At 39.7% G+C, this 14,361-nt stretch overlaps 1 protein-coding gene across 1 annotated transcript; it reads right to left on the bottom strand.

Annotated features, from left to right (window-relative positions):
• Window positions 1-1,549: 1,549 nt before the first annotated feature.
• Window positions 1,550-11,350, bottom strand: ankk1 (ankyrin repeat and kinase domain containing 1). The gene is made up of 9 exons (XM_085244797.1): window positions 11,166-11,350; window positions 10,216-10,498; window positions 9,909-10,060; window positions 9,522-9,571; window positions 8,580-8,735; window positions 7,793-7,917; window positions 6,830-6,863; window positions 5,024-5,264; window positions 1,550-4,278 (listed from the first exon to the last, which is right to left on the bottom strand). The coding sequence occupies exons 1-9, from the start codon at window positions 11,348-11,350 to the stop codon at window positions 3,237-3,239; spliced, it is 2,268 nt and encodes a 755-aa protein (XP_085100923.1). The 3' UTR covers window positions 1,550-3,236.
• Between the last annotated feature and the right edge of the window lie 3,011 nt (window positions 11,351-14,361).

Below are 14,361 nucleotides of genomic sequence, written 5' to 3' on the forward strand. Positions count from 1 at the left end.
ATAACAACCACACAAATGTGATTTGCTTTCAATTCTTTAGACATTAAAGGCTCCATACATTTCAAATGTGAATTGCTGCAGTTAAAGGACACTTTCAACTATAATCTGCTTCACATCCAACCCGACCTGAAATAAACAGAACTCTGCAACAGAGATTCTTTCCATAACACAATGCCTGTTTTTCAAACTCTGTTCAATGAAAATAGGGTCAACAATATACTTTACCTTGTTGGGTTTCTGATATAAAACTACATGACATTATAAATTTGGATATAGGAAGGAGGAAAAATCTGTTAAAATCATTAGAAGTTGTTTGCAGGTGTAAATTAAACAAAAATCTTATGTTTTTAAAGTAAAGGATTTGACTGTTTTCTATAGGTTATAGTTTGTATTGAGACTCTAGTATTTTAGTCAAGTGGTTCAAAGCACAGACTGTAATTAAAAGATGGATATAGCGACCATGATGTCACGCATTAGTTAAGGACGTCTCGTTGTGAAACACTAAGCTGTTTGCCTTCGCCTTTACCATCTTGAACATGATGAGCAAGGGGAGGAGTTGTTTTCACAACCAAGAGTGTCGTGTCCCTGCTGGCCAATGGAAAGAATGCACTTCTGGAGGCACCTCTACAGTGGATCCAGGTTTTTAGACTTGAAAAATTTGTCCATCATTTACATAATCTATTGTTTCTAATAGTATATTGGTCAGGTAAAAAGACAAATGACAAGACACAAAGAAAGAAATGGTTTACCCAGTTCTTTTAATGAGCAGGAGAAGAGGACTGATGGTTTCATGCTGTCACGATGTAATCAAAATCAACACAGAAGGAAAATCCACACAAGTAAACAGACAGCACTTAATTTGCTCAGGGTCAGAGATGCTGTGAAGGGGGAAAATAAACTCAGAATAAAATAGCAATTTAAAAATGATACAGCAGACTAGAGATGGCACGATACCACTTTTTTATGTCCGATACCGATACCGATATCATAAATTTGGATACCTGCCGATACCGATATGAATCCGATATAGTGTTTTTTAATCAACAAAACTGTTTTTTAAAATATCTTGCGGCATTTTGTATAAGTTCATACTCAAGTTTAAAACAACAACTACACTAAAGCTATTCTGTTATACCTGTATGCAAAAAAAATATTTCATAGTTCAGCAATACTGATCAATCTAATAAACTTAGACCTACACCATCCTCCCTATTCTGGTATTTTAAAGAGTACTTAGCGTAAATATTAAGCAACCTAACTAATAGGGTTCCAACTCCCAGCAACAACAAAAATAAATAAATAAAAAATAGGGAACCACCCCTCACGCTCCACCTCATGATGCTTAATCAACGTAATCAACCTTAATTTGATGCAGTGTGAAAAAAAATGCACAGAAATCAATTATTTTTCAAGAAATATTAAATAGATTCAACATCTTTCTTCAACAAAATTGCAGACTGCACAGATGGTACCTTCCCAAAGGAAAAAGTACTATAGCTTACTAGGGTATATATATTAGACTTAATAGTCACTATATACAGTAATTGACTTCTATTCATTTTACATCAAATTAAAACTTTGGGTGTCAGATAATTATTTATTAAAAGCTAGACATTTTAAATGAGAATAAGAAAGAAAAGTATGTCTTTGTGCCCCCTTTTCCCAGTTAATGCCCTATCGGCCCCCCTGGCTAAACTTTGCTAGATCCGCCCCTGCACAGTTACCAGCCGTCAGCTACGTAGAAAAAGATCCTGGTGTAGAAAGTAATATTAAATAAATTGTAACAACAGCTTATCAAGCTTAAACGTGCTGCTGTTGTTCAGCCGCTGGTTTGCTCTTTCTGGCGCAAAGTGGACCAAAAACAAACAAGAGAGACTCACGACAGAAAAGCCGATCAGCTGATCATTAGCAGTTTCACGATTGAAGTAGCAGCCGGAGAACGAGAGGCAGTCGCTCGTTAAGCTTAACGCAGGAATGCTTTACAAACATTCAGAGATGGACTTACACACTTGCTTTACTTCTCTCGGGGATAACTTTGTCGGAGATGAAATGCCAGGTTGCTAGCGAAGCTCCAAATGCTATCCAGACCACAGGTCCCGCATGCCACAGCCGCTCTATCACGTGATGCATACTGCTCCGACGTTCTGAGGCGAGTTACGGCGTGTTGCAAGTTTTGTGAGGTGCTTTCGTGATATTTAATGGATCGGATTACATTTTTTATTTTTCTCTGATATCCGATCCAGTAATTTAGGTCAGTATCGGACCGATACCGATACGTAATATCGGATCGGTCCATCTCTACAGCAGACATTCACTTAGCAACATGTTTTAAAGAAAAATCCAAGCTCAGGTTAAATATACCTCTGCTCTGTTCATTTACAGTCATTTGATTCAGCTCAGCTCCTAGCACTACATCTAAGTCAGTCACTGTGGTTCCAGGAAAAACCCTGTGAATGTGTAGGTCAATACAGCTCCCGAAACCATGCATTTCATTTCAATTTAATAAGGTGTCACTGTGGTAAATGAGTGTGTCACATGCTGGGAAGTGACTCCTTCAGTCTGTAAGGAATTATCGTGGCTGGTCATGAAGCATACATGGATTTTTAATCACAAATTCTCACATGGAGCTGTTAAAAATGGCTATGTCGATTCTGATATATGTCATTTAACCAGATTGGACAAATAATACCTGCAGTCTGACAGGTTTAACCAAAAGAATGCCTTAGTAACAGCAACACTTTTTACTATATCATTTCTATCTTCCAGTCGACAGGAAAGCACACATAAAGAAGCAAACAAGCACAGGGATTCAATAAGAAGAATCAATATACTTTGTCATAATAGTATACTTCACCCGATTGTGCCCCCCATGTGGGTGGCTCACTACAGTTTATCACAATAATGACCCTGTCAAGCATTCACAGAGTTTAAAGTAATTATTTTCAATACAAATGCCTGATCGTGTGGCACGTCTGTGGAATTTACGGGAAATAATTACTGTAAAAATCGGACGCTGTTTTTTTAAGCAAGGACAGCAATGGATTTCTGCTTTCAATTGTGCAATGGTCTGACAACATTCAAAATATAGATGGGTTTGTGAAATTGATTTGGTTTTCTTATGCGTTGCAAAACTGGTCTTTTTTCTGTGAAAAAATCATCAATATCGTGCTTTAAGTTGCCTGATAATCCCTCCTCTATAGTGCAACTTCTCCATTATATTGTCATCCTCATGATAGTTAACATCCATTTTCTAGTAATTCCACTATTTCCAACTTTTCACTCTGCTGAGCTACATTTAAAGCTGTGGATCCAGAAGAATCCAGCAGTGTCCCGTCTGCTCCATTCATCAGTAAAGCTTTTACAATGGGTACACAGCCGTGCTGGGCAGCCAGGTGTAAAGGTGTGGCATTTCCATAATTTAAAGCATTGACATTTGCGCCATGGAATATCAAGTGGAGGACACTTGGAAAACTCACACTTTTACAGGCCACATGTAGTGGTGTCCATCCTTTACTCTCCTCTGTGACATGTGGGTCGGCCTTGGCTGACAAGAGTTTTGCTACCAAATCTGGCTTACTCTGGTGACAGGCCAGGTGTAGTGGAGTCCATCCGTTCTCACCTCTTGCATTTACACAACCACCCTGACTCTCCAGTTGGACCAGTGTTGCTTCATGTCCCTTTAGGGCAGCCAGGTGCATGGGGGTCCATCCCTGGATAGTAGTGGCATCTGGGTTGGCTCCGTTTGACAACAGCTGCCTACATATGCCTGTATGACCCTTCAGAGCAGCCAGGTGAAGTGGAGTATTCCCTTTGCTGTCTGCAATGTCAACAGTCGCTCCACTCTGTATCAACTGTCTGACTACTCTGTTATGGCCTTCCTCGGCTGATAGGTGAAGAGCAGTGCACAGACATTTGTCTGTCGCATTGGGATCTGCTCCATGAGTTAGGAGGAGTTTCACGATACTGAGATGCCCGTAGATGGAGGCCAAGTGGAGCGGTGTCCTCCCGTTTGCCTTCTCCTGTTCTACGACAGCTTCCTGCGATTGTCGCAAAAGCAGCAGGCGCACCACAGTTTCATGTCCATTTTGGCAGGCCAGGTGGAAGGGCATCCAGCCGGTTTTTTCCTGGGCATTGATGACAGCACCTTTGTCCAGCAGGAGTCGAACAGTCCTGTCATCGCCATTTTGAGCTGCAAAATGGAGTGGTGTCCAATCATCCTCATCTCCCAGGCTCCCATCTGCGCCATGTTCCAGCAACAAAGAGATGATGTCATATAGCCTGTTGAAAATAAGTTTCATTGATAGAGTACATTACAACTTAAAAATAAAACAGTCCTACACTTCAGAAAACTACATAATGCCACCTCATCAGGATCAAGACAAGCTTGACTTTGCTTAAAAAACATAAATAGTGGGGAAACGTGGACAAATCACTACATTATACTTTTGCAGTGACCCATGCCTACCAGATGTGGAACAAGAGTCAGAGATATCATGAAGTGCATGTAGTTTTGCAATCAAGCAACTAGAGTAGAGACAATGTTGCAGTTTTCAGGGATGTTTGGGCAATAGTTCAAGCACACTTAATCACTTAGATGATTTTTTGATCTCTGTGCGTGTGAACACTTTGTTGCATACGTGGATAAATACAGTTTCAGGAAATACATGTTTACTGGATATTTATGCCTTTCTACCAATCAATGCATAAATATTTTTGCACAAATGGGATGCCATAAATAATTTTAACATCAAGATTATTATAACATTTCTCAATATTTGTAAGAGTTTTATAGATACGGTATAATAAAAAGACAATGACAGCGATACTGAATCAATCTTTTCCTTTAGTTCTTAGTAAGAAAGCAAAAACTGTATTTCCCTCATTTTCAGTGCTTCTCTTAAACTTTGAAGAGAAGAGCAGGAAATCTGGTAAACCAAGGATCAAAATAGGCAGTTGTTAGCACAGCATTGTCCCTTAGTTGCTTGCAACTGATCTAAGACAACATACATAGGCTTATACATACCTCTGCAGAACAGCAATAAGAAGAGGAGTGTAACCTTTGGCAGTCGTACAGTTGACTTCGGCACCCAGATTCAGGATGTGCTCGACACTCTCTGAATCACCGCTAGCTACTGTGCAGTGAAGGAGTGTCTTTTTGCCGGAAAACTGTGAGGATACGTGTTCCCTTCTCACAGACTTCCTGAAACTGCCAAAGTCTTTTTTTGATAGCATAGAGAGAATGGCCTCCTTGTCATACTGGCCATCTGTTAAATAAAAAGAAATTTGCATTATACAGCTTAGTCTAATGTTAATGTCTCTATTTGAAGCTTTTGTAAGCCAACTTTTAAAGGGATGTAGAGCTTTTGAGTACTAGTGTTGAAGATGCAGTGCTGTGCAAAAGTCATTTTTTAAAGTGGCTTTCTGAAGGTCTTTTATAGTTTTTCTTTGGACATTGGCTGCTTTTTCACCTAATTTCAGTCCAGTCCATGTACCTGACCATTTTAACACTGACCTATGAATCACTCAAGGATATTAAAGAAACCTAACTCAAGGGATGAACCAGTGTTGTGTCTACACTGTATCTTTAAGCACTTTAAGTTCTAAGCCTGTCATCGCAAAAGCAAGAGAACACATTTTAACATGCGTTAAATAGTATTTTTTTACCAAGAAGCAAGTGTGCATTGAGTGTAAGGAGCAGATGGAAGAGAACATGGGGAGGTGGAAGTATAGCTTGAAAGTCAGTAAAAGCAAGATAGAATACATGTGTGAATACATGTGTTGAGCCTTTTTTTGGCCATGTGCAAAGATGCAAATGTCCCAAAAGTTATAAAGTGGATATTCTGGAGGAAGGCTGTTAAAGGTGGAGTGGCTGCTCAGGAAAAAAAGACACAACACGGAGAAGATTCATGGGTATTGTGAAGGCAGACATGCAAAGGGTTAGACTGATGAAAGAAGGACATGAAATGATCCACTGTGGGGAAGTGAGTATCTACAGCCATGTGTAAAACACGGTTTCTGCCTGGATTTCAGTAAGTGGTGTTGGGGACCTTTTTGAAACTGATTAAATTATGAATGCAGAAAAGTAGCATCAGATCCACCATGAGCCACCATGACTTTAACCCCCCATGAAGTAGTCTGAAAATAATCTAATTGCCAGCTTTTATGAGCGTGACTATGGTGCTAAAAAAAATGCCAGTGTGTTTTTTAAAAAATACCTGGACTGAAAAGCACACAATGGAACACAATCAGTGATGGATTGGCCTCCTCAGAGCCCGGACTTCAACATTACTGCAGCAGTGTGGGATCATTTTGATAGAGAAAAGAGAAAAGGCAGCCAACATCCAAAGAAGAGCTCTGAATGACCTACAGGAAGCCTCAAGAACTATTAAATAAATTACAAGAAAGCTGTCTATGAGAGTTCAGGCTGTGTTGAAGAATAGTGATGGTTGATTTTCACGCTTGTTAGAATTGCAGAAACTCTTCAATCTTTTTGCATGAAGTAATGTATTTTCTGGGTAGGTTGTCAGTCATCCAGGTCGTCGTAGTCTGATAATCTAATTATAACAGACTGTAAAAGTGAAAAGCATCCTGACCTATTATTTTAATGTTGTTCGCAACACTGGGTCAAAAGCATCAACAATGCATTACTGTCTCCTCCCCTGAACAACAGCTCCTCCACTCTATTGATTGTATTGACTCTATTTGTCAGTGTGAAAGGTGATGGATTTTTTTTTATGTGACGGCACTGTAAGCATCACTTTTGAAGTGTCAGCCCTGCAAAAATTATATTGAACTGAACATTTCCACCATGCTCTGAGAGCTGGTTTACCTGAAGGAGAGACTGACATCTCGGTATTAGTGATCTAAAATGGAAACAAAAGAAAAGAAAAGAAAACAAAGGTTAATGGTTGTGATATCAGTCATCACAAGTGGCTTACAAGCACAATAATTAGTTATCGCGTGAGCTCCAGAGTTAAACAGAGTAATAAAAACTGACCACATTATTAATCTTATTTACACAGAATATTAAAAAAAATTGTTTGTGTGTGTGTGTGTGGGGGGGGGGGGCACGCTATTTCATGCCTTGAAAATTTGTACAGAACTTCAAAGAAGGGACTGAGACCTACCCTAAGCTAGAAAAATCGTTTTAAATTTCCATTCAGTACTACCATGACTTTTATACTTTTGAAATAATCTGTAGGTTACTAGACTGACTGCCATGAAGCGTCCATATTTTTTCCAGCCATTTTAACCTCTTATCCAGTTTAGGGTCATGGGGGCAGGTGGGTGAGTGGGTTAGAGGTCATCAAAGATAGCCCTTTCAAGTGTTAGTAACGTGTCAGTTTAGAGAATGGTGGTTTTCATTTTGGCAGTTGTTGTTTTTTAATGACCCAAATTAGTTTGTAGGATTTTTAACCACAGTTGAGGTGGCTGCTGGATGCGTTCTCCACTAACTCTGTTGGTTAATCTTATGATCGATTTTGTTGTTGTTGTTGTTGTTGTTTTTTTGCTTTTGAAGGAGCCAGGGGTGGCAGAAAACACTTGAAAGCAACTGGCTTTGAGGGCAAATCCTACTAAAACTGGCTCCCTTGACTCCCCTGACTTTTCATTTGGTGTAACACAATTGACATTTTAATCGGCCCCAGATGTACATTGTGCTAATTAGCGAACGCTAGTGAACATTATAGTCAAACTTACTATAATACCACTAATCTGCCCTCAAAGCTGGAGTAGATACAGTGCATACAACAGAGCAACTAGAGTGGAGTCTAAAGAGTGGAGTCAAACAAACCTTTTTCACTGATGAGAACAGCCAGGGATAATTTGCTTTCTGATCCGCATCTCCATTTTTGCCACTGTGAATTGGTCCCGGGACCTTAAAGACTTCGCTCAAAGCCTCCGTTTGCTTCACAAAGTCTGCACACAAACAGCAGAAAGAAAATCTTTGAATTGGCCTGTTCAAGTTAATGTAGTCACCAAAACCCAGTGAGGACTGCCCCTCTACAGCATGAATGGTCATCCAGGAATCGCAGGAGAATTATTTCATAGATACGGTACTAATTGTGGAGAGATTTGCGAACACGACAAATTGGACAAGGTGCAGTTTATGAATAAACATGGAGGTGATTTGTATTCATCAGCATGACTTCTCAAGTCATGAGTGTTTCTTTAAACAATGGTGACCCTGCTTCTTATTATGTAAATGATGAAAACCTCATTTGAATGTATGTATTTCACTGAAGCATTATAATGTGTTCCCTGGGAGCACATCATTGACTTTTGACTTTAAAATTACTTGCAAAGCTGAAAGGAACAACTTGACTATTTGTTGTTTATGCATTTATTTTTCTGAGTTCAAACACTGGTCTGATGAAACTGATGTGCACTAGTAATCTTATTAAAATCCGATTGCTGTGGCTCTGCTCTAGATGCTCGAATGCAAAACTGCACGTAGTGCAGGATATCTCTAAATCTTGTTCCACGTCTGGCTAGTAACCTGGACTGCCCTCTCCAACAAGTTTTACATTTAAAACATTTAAATTCATAAGAAAAAGCCCAAAAGCATCCTTTTGCCGCACCTGAAAACGGTGGCCTCTTCCTGTGATCATCGTCCCAGCACTGCTTCATGATGCTGATCATCTGTTCACACTCAGGAGGCCTCTGATCGGGTATCATAGTCACACAGGGCCTCTTCCCCTGCGACACCTGTAAGAGCACTGTGGTCACACTGCAACCTGCATCCAGATTTAGATGTAGATGAGCACATGCAGTAAGCAGTGAATGGAGCAAAGTGAACCTACTTGTTTGATGGCTTTTTTCAAAGTGTGTGTAGGGCACTGAGCCAAAGTATTCATTTGGGAGAGTGTAATTTTCTTCTTCTACAAATGATTCCTCTGATTATCCCTCTAATGTTTAAGTTCTCACATAAAAATAGCCACACTTTTAACCTCAAAATCCGATTATTTTTCTCTAAAACATTGTGGTTATGAATCCTTAGTGGCTTATTATCAATGTGGTATTGGTCTAGACATACCAAATGAATCATTGTGCTTTTAACATGTTTGTGGGTTTGTGCGTCATTACCATACTAAGCTTACAGACAGTTACTGTCGATATGCCAAGTTAAGATAACAACCTCTTGGCTTTGACTTTACTTTGAAAGCAGTATAAAGTTGATCTAATTCTGTAGGAAGACATCTGGCTTTTCTAACTCGTCTGACTTGCCACTTCAAAATCTTCACAGACAATTGTTTTCTCAGAAGGAAATGTCTAATAATGGAATCATGAGTACTAATTAAGCCAGTTTACCCCAAAGCTCATTTTGGTGACATGTTTTAAAGCTTCTGCGAGTTTTGTTTCATATGTTTCACAATGTTATTCACATCATTTAAGAACTATTTCTAAAAACACTGAAATGAAATCCCTTCATGTTTATGCAGTGTTACATAATTCCTTTCTAAAGAAACGCCTATTAATCATGGAATGAAGATGGGATTCATTTCAAATGAATAATTTCCTACCTGCATACGGTTTCTGTTGTGTCAGAATTTCCCACATCACAATTCCAAAGCTGCAAATCAAAGCAGAAGGAAGCACTTCAGTCCTGGCGTTCTCATTTTGGCATACTGTGTATTCATTGAACTTTGTGGATGTCCTCCTCACACATAAAAGGCATTGAAAGCTCTTTTTTGTTCAATGAAAAGCTTTTCAGCAATGAAAAATAAATAAATAAAAGTGCAAAAACGAGTGAGTGATATACATCTAATATGTCCCTCTGACTTCTGAAAGATTAAAGTATATATATTGTACAGCAAGGTTACACTGTGTGAAGTGTGAACTGTGCGCTGAATCAGAAAAAAAGCTGTGATTCTGATGGTGCAATTTCAAAAACACCCTTGGCAAGTCACCTGTAAACATCAAAGGTAGTTCCTGGAGGATCGGGGGAGTGAGTGAAGGTCTCTGGAGGAATGTAACTTATGTTCCCTCTAGCAGCCAGACACTCCATGAACAAGGTCTTGTTCATGCCCTCCTCCCAGTGGATTAAACCAAAATCTGAAATCTTAGTGAAAAAAACCACACATACACACACACACACACACACACACGCACACACACAAAACAAGAATAAGACAATGTTATCGAATTAAAATAGAGCGCTCTGCAGAGCTCAGAATAAGCCAGGAGTTCATTTTAAGTTTCCAGAAGTTTACTGACCTTGATGTGGAGATGATCGTCCACAAGGATATTGGAAGTCTTCAGGTTAAGATGGAGTAGTGGAGGTTTCATGCTGTGAAGGAAATTCATGCCCAAGGAGGTCTCATGAATCATCTGAAACTTCTTCGGCCACATCAAACTGTGACTGGCTAGAAGATTGTTCAGGGACCCATTACTCATGTACTCCATCACAAGTGCAGTCACTTCACTGCACATGCCATATATGGGAATTATGTACTTGAATTTCAATTTGGCTATGCTGGACACCTCCTCTATTATTTTCCTGGAATAGAAAAAAAAGGCTGTGATTTTATTCGAATTTTGAACTTTGACCACTGGAAATGTTTTCTGTGAAAAACATCAAAAGTAGATGTGGTGAGAGCGATGGATACAATGAATCCAATAGTTTTTGTACAATTCAAGATGAAGTCCGAGTCCAATAAGCATTACCAAATGTTAGTTTAATCTTGAATTTGTTCCAGTTCACTGATATTTGCCTTGGACAATATACTGTTTACCTTTTTTAGAATAGGTAGTGATGAATCTCTTGGCTTAAGCCATGTTAATTCTGTAGTTGGTTAATGTTTAACTAATACATATTCACCAATCAGTTGTCATGTCTGGTTCAGAGGAGCAGAAATGTGTGTGATTAATCATAGCTGTGTTGTAACAAGTCCACGTGGTGTTTCACATTGCATTGTTCTGTACAGCCGTTACACTCCTACTGCCAAGTCTAAGTGCTCCCTGTTGCCTGTGATGGTGTTAATTTAGGCCTTCAGAGAGTGCGTGGTGCTATAATATAGTGGGGTGGGATTCGTTGAAAGCTTTGTCATATTACAATAAGATATCCTGGCATCGCAAATGCTAATTAAACGATAAGCTGTGGGCCTTTCCTTTCTATAGACCCAATATTCTTCAAAGTATTCTAACAATTATAACTTAGTTCCCACCTGTAAAAGTTGTTTCCACACAAGGTTGTGTCAAACGTTTTCAACGCACAGTTTTCCCGCCAGAGCTTGACCTTGACCTGGTACACCTCACCAGATTTGCATTTAGCCACCTTGATCCAGTCAGCCTCAAAATCATCCTTCTGGAAGTTCCTGAACTGCCCAGGAGCTCGGTCAAGGCGATCCATGAGTGCAAAGCTCCTCTCTCACACAACCCCTCAAAACAATCTCAGTCTCTAATCCTTCACATCAACAGGGTTTATCTTCCAGATCAACACTGATGAGCAGCACTGCAGGAGCTTGTGTCTCACACAGGGAGAGAAAAAGCCCAAGAACACAGACACACTTTAAAATAAGTGGAGCTAGCTGTGTGGAAGTTACGAGGAGTGACATCCAAACTAAACTACACTCCAGATCTGTGGGCGGAGCTGAGCTGAGTTGTAGAACTTGTTTGCTCTGCAATGCTGCAAAGCTGGTTTTTAGCAGCCGAGACTGCTGTCATTGCTTTCGGTCAATAGTGAAAGAACTTTTTCTTTCTCCTCTGATGCCAAGTTGCGATAATTTTTACATGCCAGTGCACTCATGTTATACCATTCTGTTTAGTGTGTCTGTCAAAACACTAAAACCACCAGAAGTAAGGTGAATGAGACTGAACACATCACTGCAGTGGTCTGCTGGGGGACCTGCGGGTCAAAGAGGTGGTTTTATTATTATGGCTGATCACAGTAACCTTACTGGCTCATGATCCATTCACTTTAACAAGGCACACCACTGACACATATAGTTGAATGGCTCAGTTGCAATCTGAGTTGAAGGATATGCCCATTATTAACACACACACACACACACACACACACACACACACACACACACACACACACACACACACACACACACACACACACACAGAAAGCTTTCACATTCTGCTTGCTTGTGCTTTTATTTAGAGTTCACTCTCCTGCACTGGTGTTCTTATGCCTGTGTGCCTGTGTGTCAGGTTGCTCAGACATCAGTGCTTCCAAGGCGTCTGCAGGTCCCAGTCCACTGTTGCATAAGAGACACTGATTAGACGATATTCAACAGCTCTGCCACTCAGCCTGAATCTCACGCTCCACCTCTCCTCCTAAAATCTGAGCCAAAACCACACCTGAGTACTACAATCAGTTTTTAAGATCAATAACCCATCAGAACCCCCTACAGTAATGTAATCTGGTGGCTCTGCTTTGCCTTGGGAATGGTTTGACTCAATTTTTCCCCTTAGCAGGGAGGCTCAATGCAACTGCAACTCAGACAAGGTTGATGGGAGTGTTCTCTTCAAATTGATGATGCCTCCATCCATATGATGTACGGCATTGATTGAATAGCTGTGATAGCTATGAAAATTTTGTCGTTATAGACATACTAGACAGTGCTCTGTACTGCCACCATAAAAAGACTAATTGAGGGAATGTGTTTTCAAAAAATGTTATTCATTGTTCCTGCAGAGCTCCAAAGATTTGAACAATCATTTTGACACACACTGACCCTGGAGCTGTTTCGGCAGCATGTGGTGGCCCAGCACCTGGAAAATCTCATCTAACTCATCTAGTAGGCGACGTTTTGTCACAAAGCTCTACTCTCTTTTTTTAAAGCTTATTCTTTGTTCAGGCACTTATTTTTTAGTTATTCATTTGTTTTTTAATGTGTTGGGCACTGAACTGCACGCCAGCTGGTTTCTCTGAGATTAGATGTGAAATCAAAGACGGTGTGCAAACACATTAGCAAACACCTTGTCTTTGTATGAACTTCAAGTAGAGGACACAAAGTGACTGTCAAAATAAGAAATAATATAAAAAGTTTGAAAACAGTCATAGTCATAAGAACATGATGTGTTTCTCATTTAAAGTTCAAAATTACCTGAAACTGTGTGGAAAATTGACTGAATAACTTTAGAAATCTTTGAGCATTCATTATGTGTAAGCATCCACTACCACAAAACAATCAAGATCATCGTTTTACCTACACCTTACCCTCAGCCTAGCTGGTTTTCCTGCCACAGTTTAAGACACAGAGATGCAGAGAAAATGAAATAAGAAAGACTTTGACCTGGTAGAGTCTTATTGTTTTCTGCATACAAGAAGAAGGACATCATTTCAATTACATTGTGCCTCTATCTTCGTTAAGGCTGGAATGAGGCACAGCATTGCTTCATTCTATGGAGCTGGTCATAGAGTTAATTTAGCATATTCCAAATGTATCAATAATCCTTAATAATGAATTGTAAATTTAGCAGCATGTGATAATAGTGCACAGGCACTATTATCTGTGAACCCATTTCCTCTCCCAATCTTTCACAACATTTATCGTGAAGGATTGGGAGCCTTACATTTTCTAATTATGTATTTCCATCTTTCTGCATCATTAAAGCGGGCTGTTCCTTAAGAGAAAAGATTTAACTGCCCGGCTTATGCAAAAGGATTACGGTAATAGAAAGCTCATTCAGGAAGATGAGAAAACAAAGACGTCCTCTACCTTCTCTTCTATTCCCACCTGCTGTTCTGGTTTATAGGCTCATTCAGTTATACTCCACCACCATTCAACCCCCTTTAGAGCTAAATTTATCTTGGGACATGAGGTTTTGTTGCGGTGTTAACTATAGTGATGAACTCCCACATACATTTATAGACACACACACACATATATAAATGATTCCTGTGGGTCCCTGGTAGCTTTGGTACTCATTTGGGCCGTCTCCTTTGGGTTTCTTGATTCCCATATAGCAAATTTAGAATAAATATGGTTCCCTTGAGAGCAAAAGTCCAGCAAAAATTCCCAGTTGTCTGCAACTCTCTCTGTGAAGTCTATCTCTTATTGTGTGTGTTTTTGTCTTACTTTTTACACAACACATATAAATGTGATTCATCAGGTTCTCTATGCATAATGCACATCTTATGAGAGACCAACCACAGCCCAGCATTCTGCTGTCATTTCATCCTCTGAGCTAGCTTTTTGTTCAGGCTTTCATTTGTGAGACAAGGTTAGAATTTTTTGGTTAATAATTCTACTTCTAAAGGATTTTCCCTTCCCGGCTCCTTTTAAATCTGTCAGCTCTCCCTGCAGGGATGCAGAGCGCATGTGGAACACATCTACAGGGTCACATTCATTTAGACATGTCCTATTGATTATATGTTTATTTTGCAAAGCCCAAAATGGGATAATC

The sequence above is a fragment of the Mchenga conophoros genome, linkage group LG14, assembly GCF_057382185.1.
Source record: "Mchenga conophoros isolate Kocher_MC1m ecotype Shallow Benthic linkage group LG14, M_conophoros_male_GT1.1, whole genome shotgun sequence".
Classification (NCBI taxonomy): Eukaryota; Metazoa; Chordata; class Actinopteri; order Cichliformes; family Cichlidae; genus Mchenga; species Mchenga conophoros.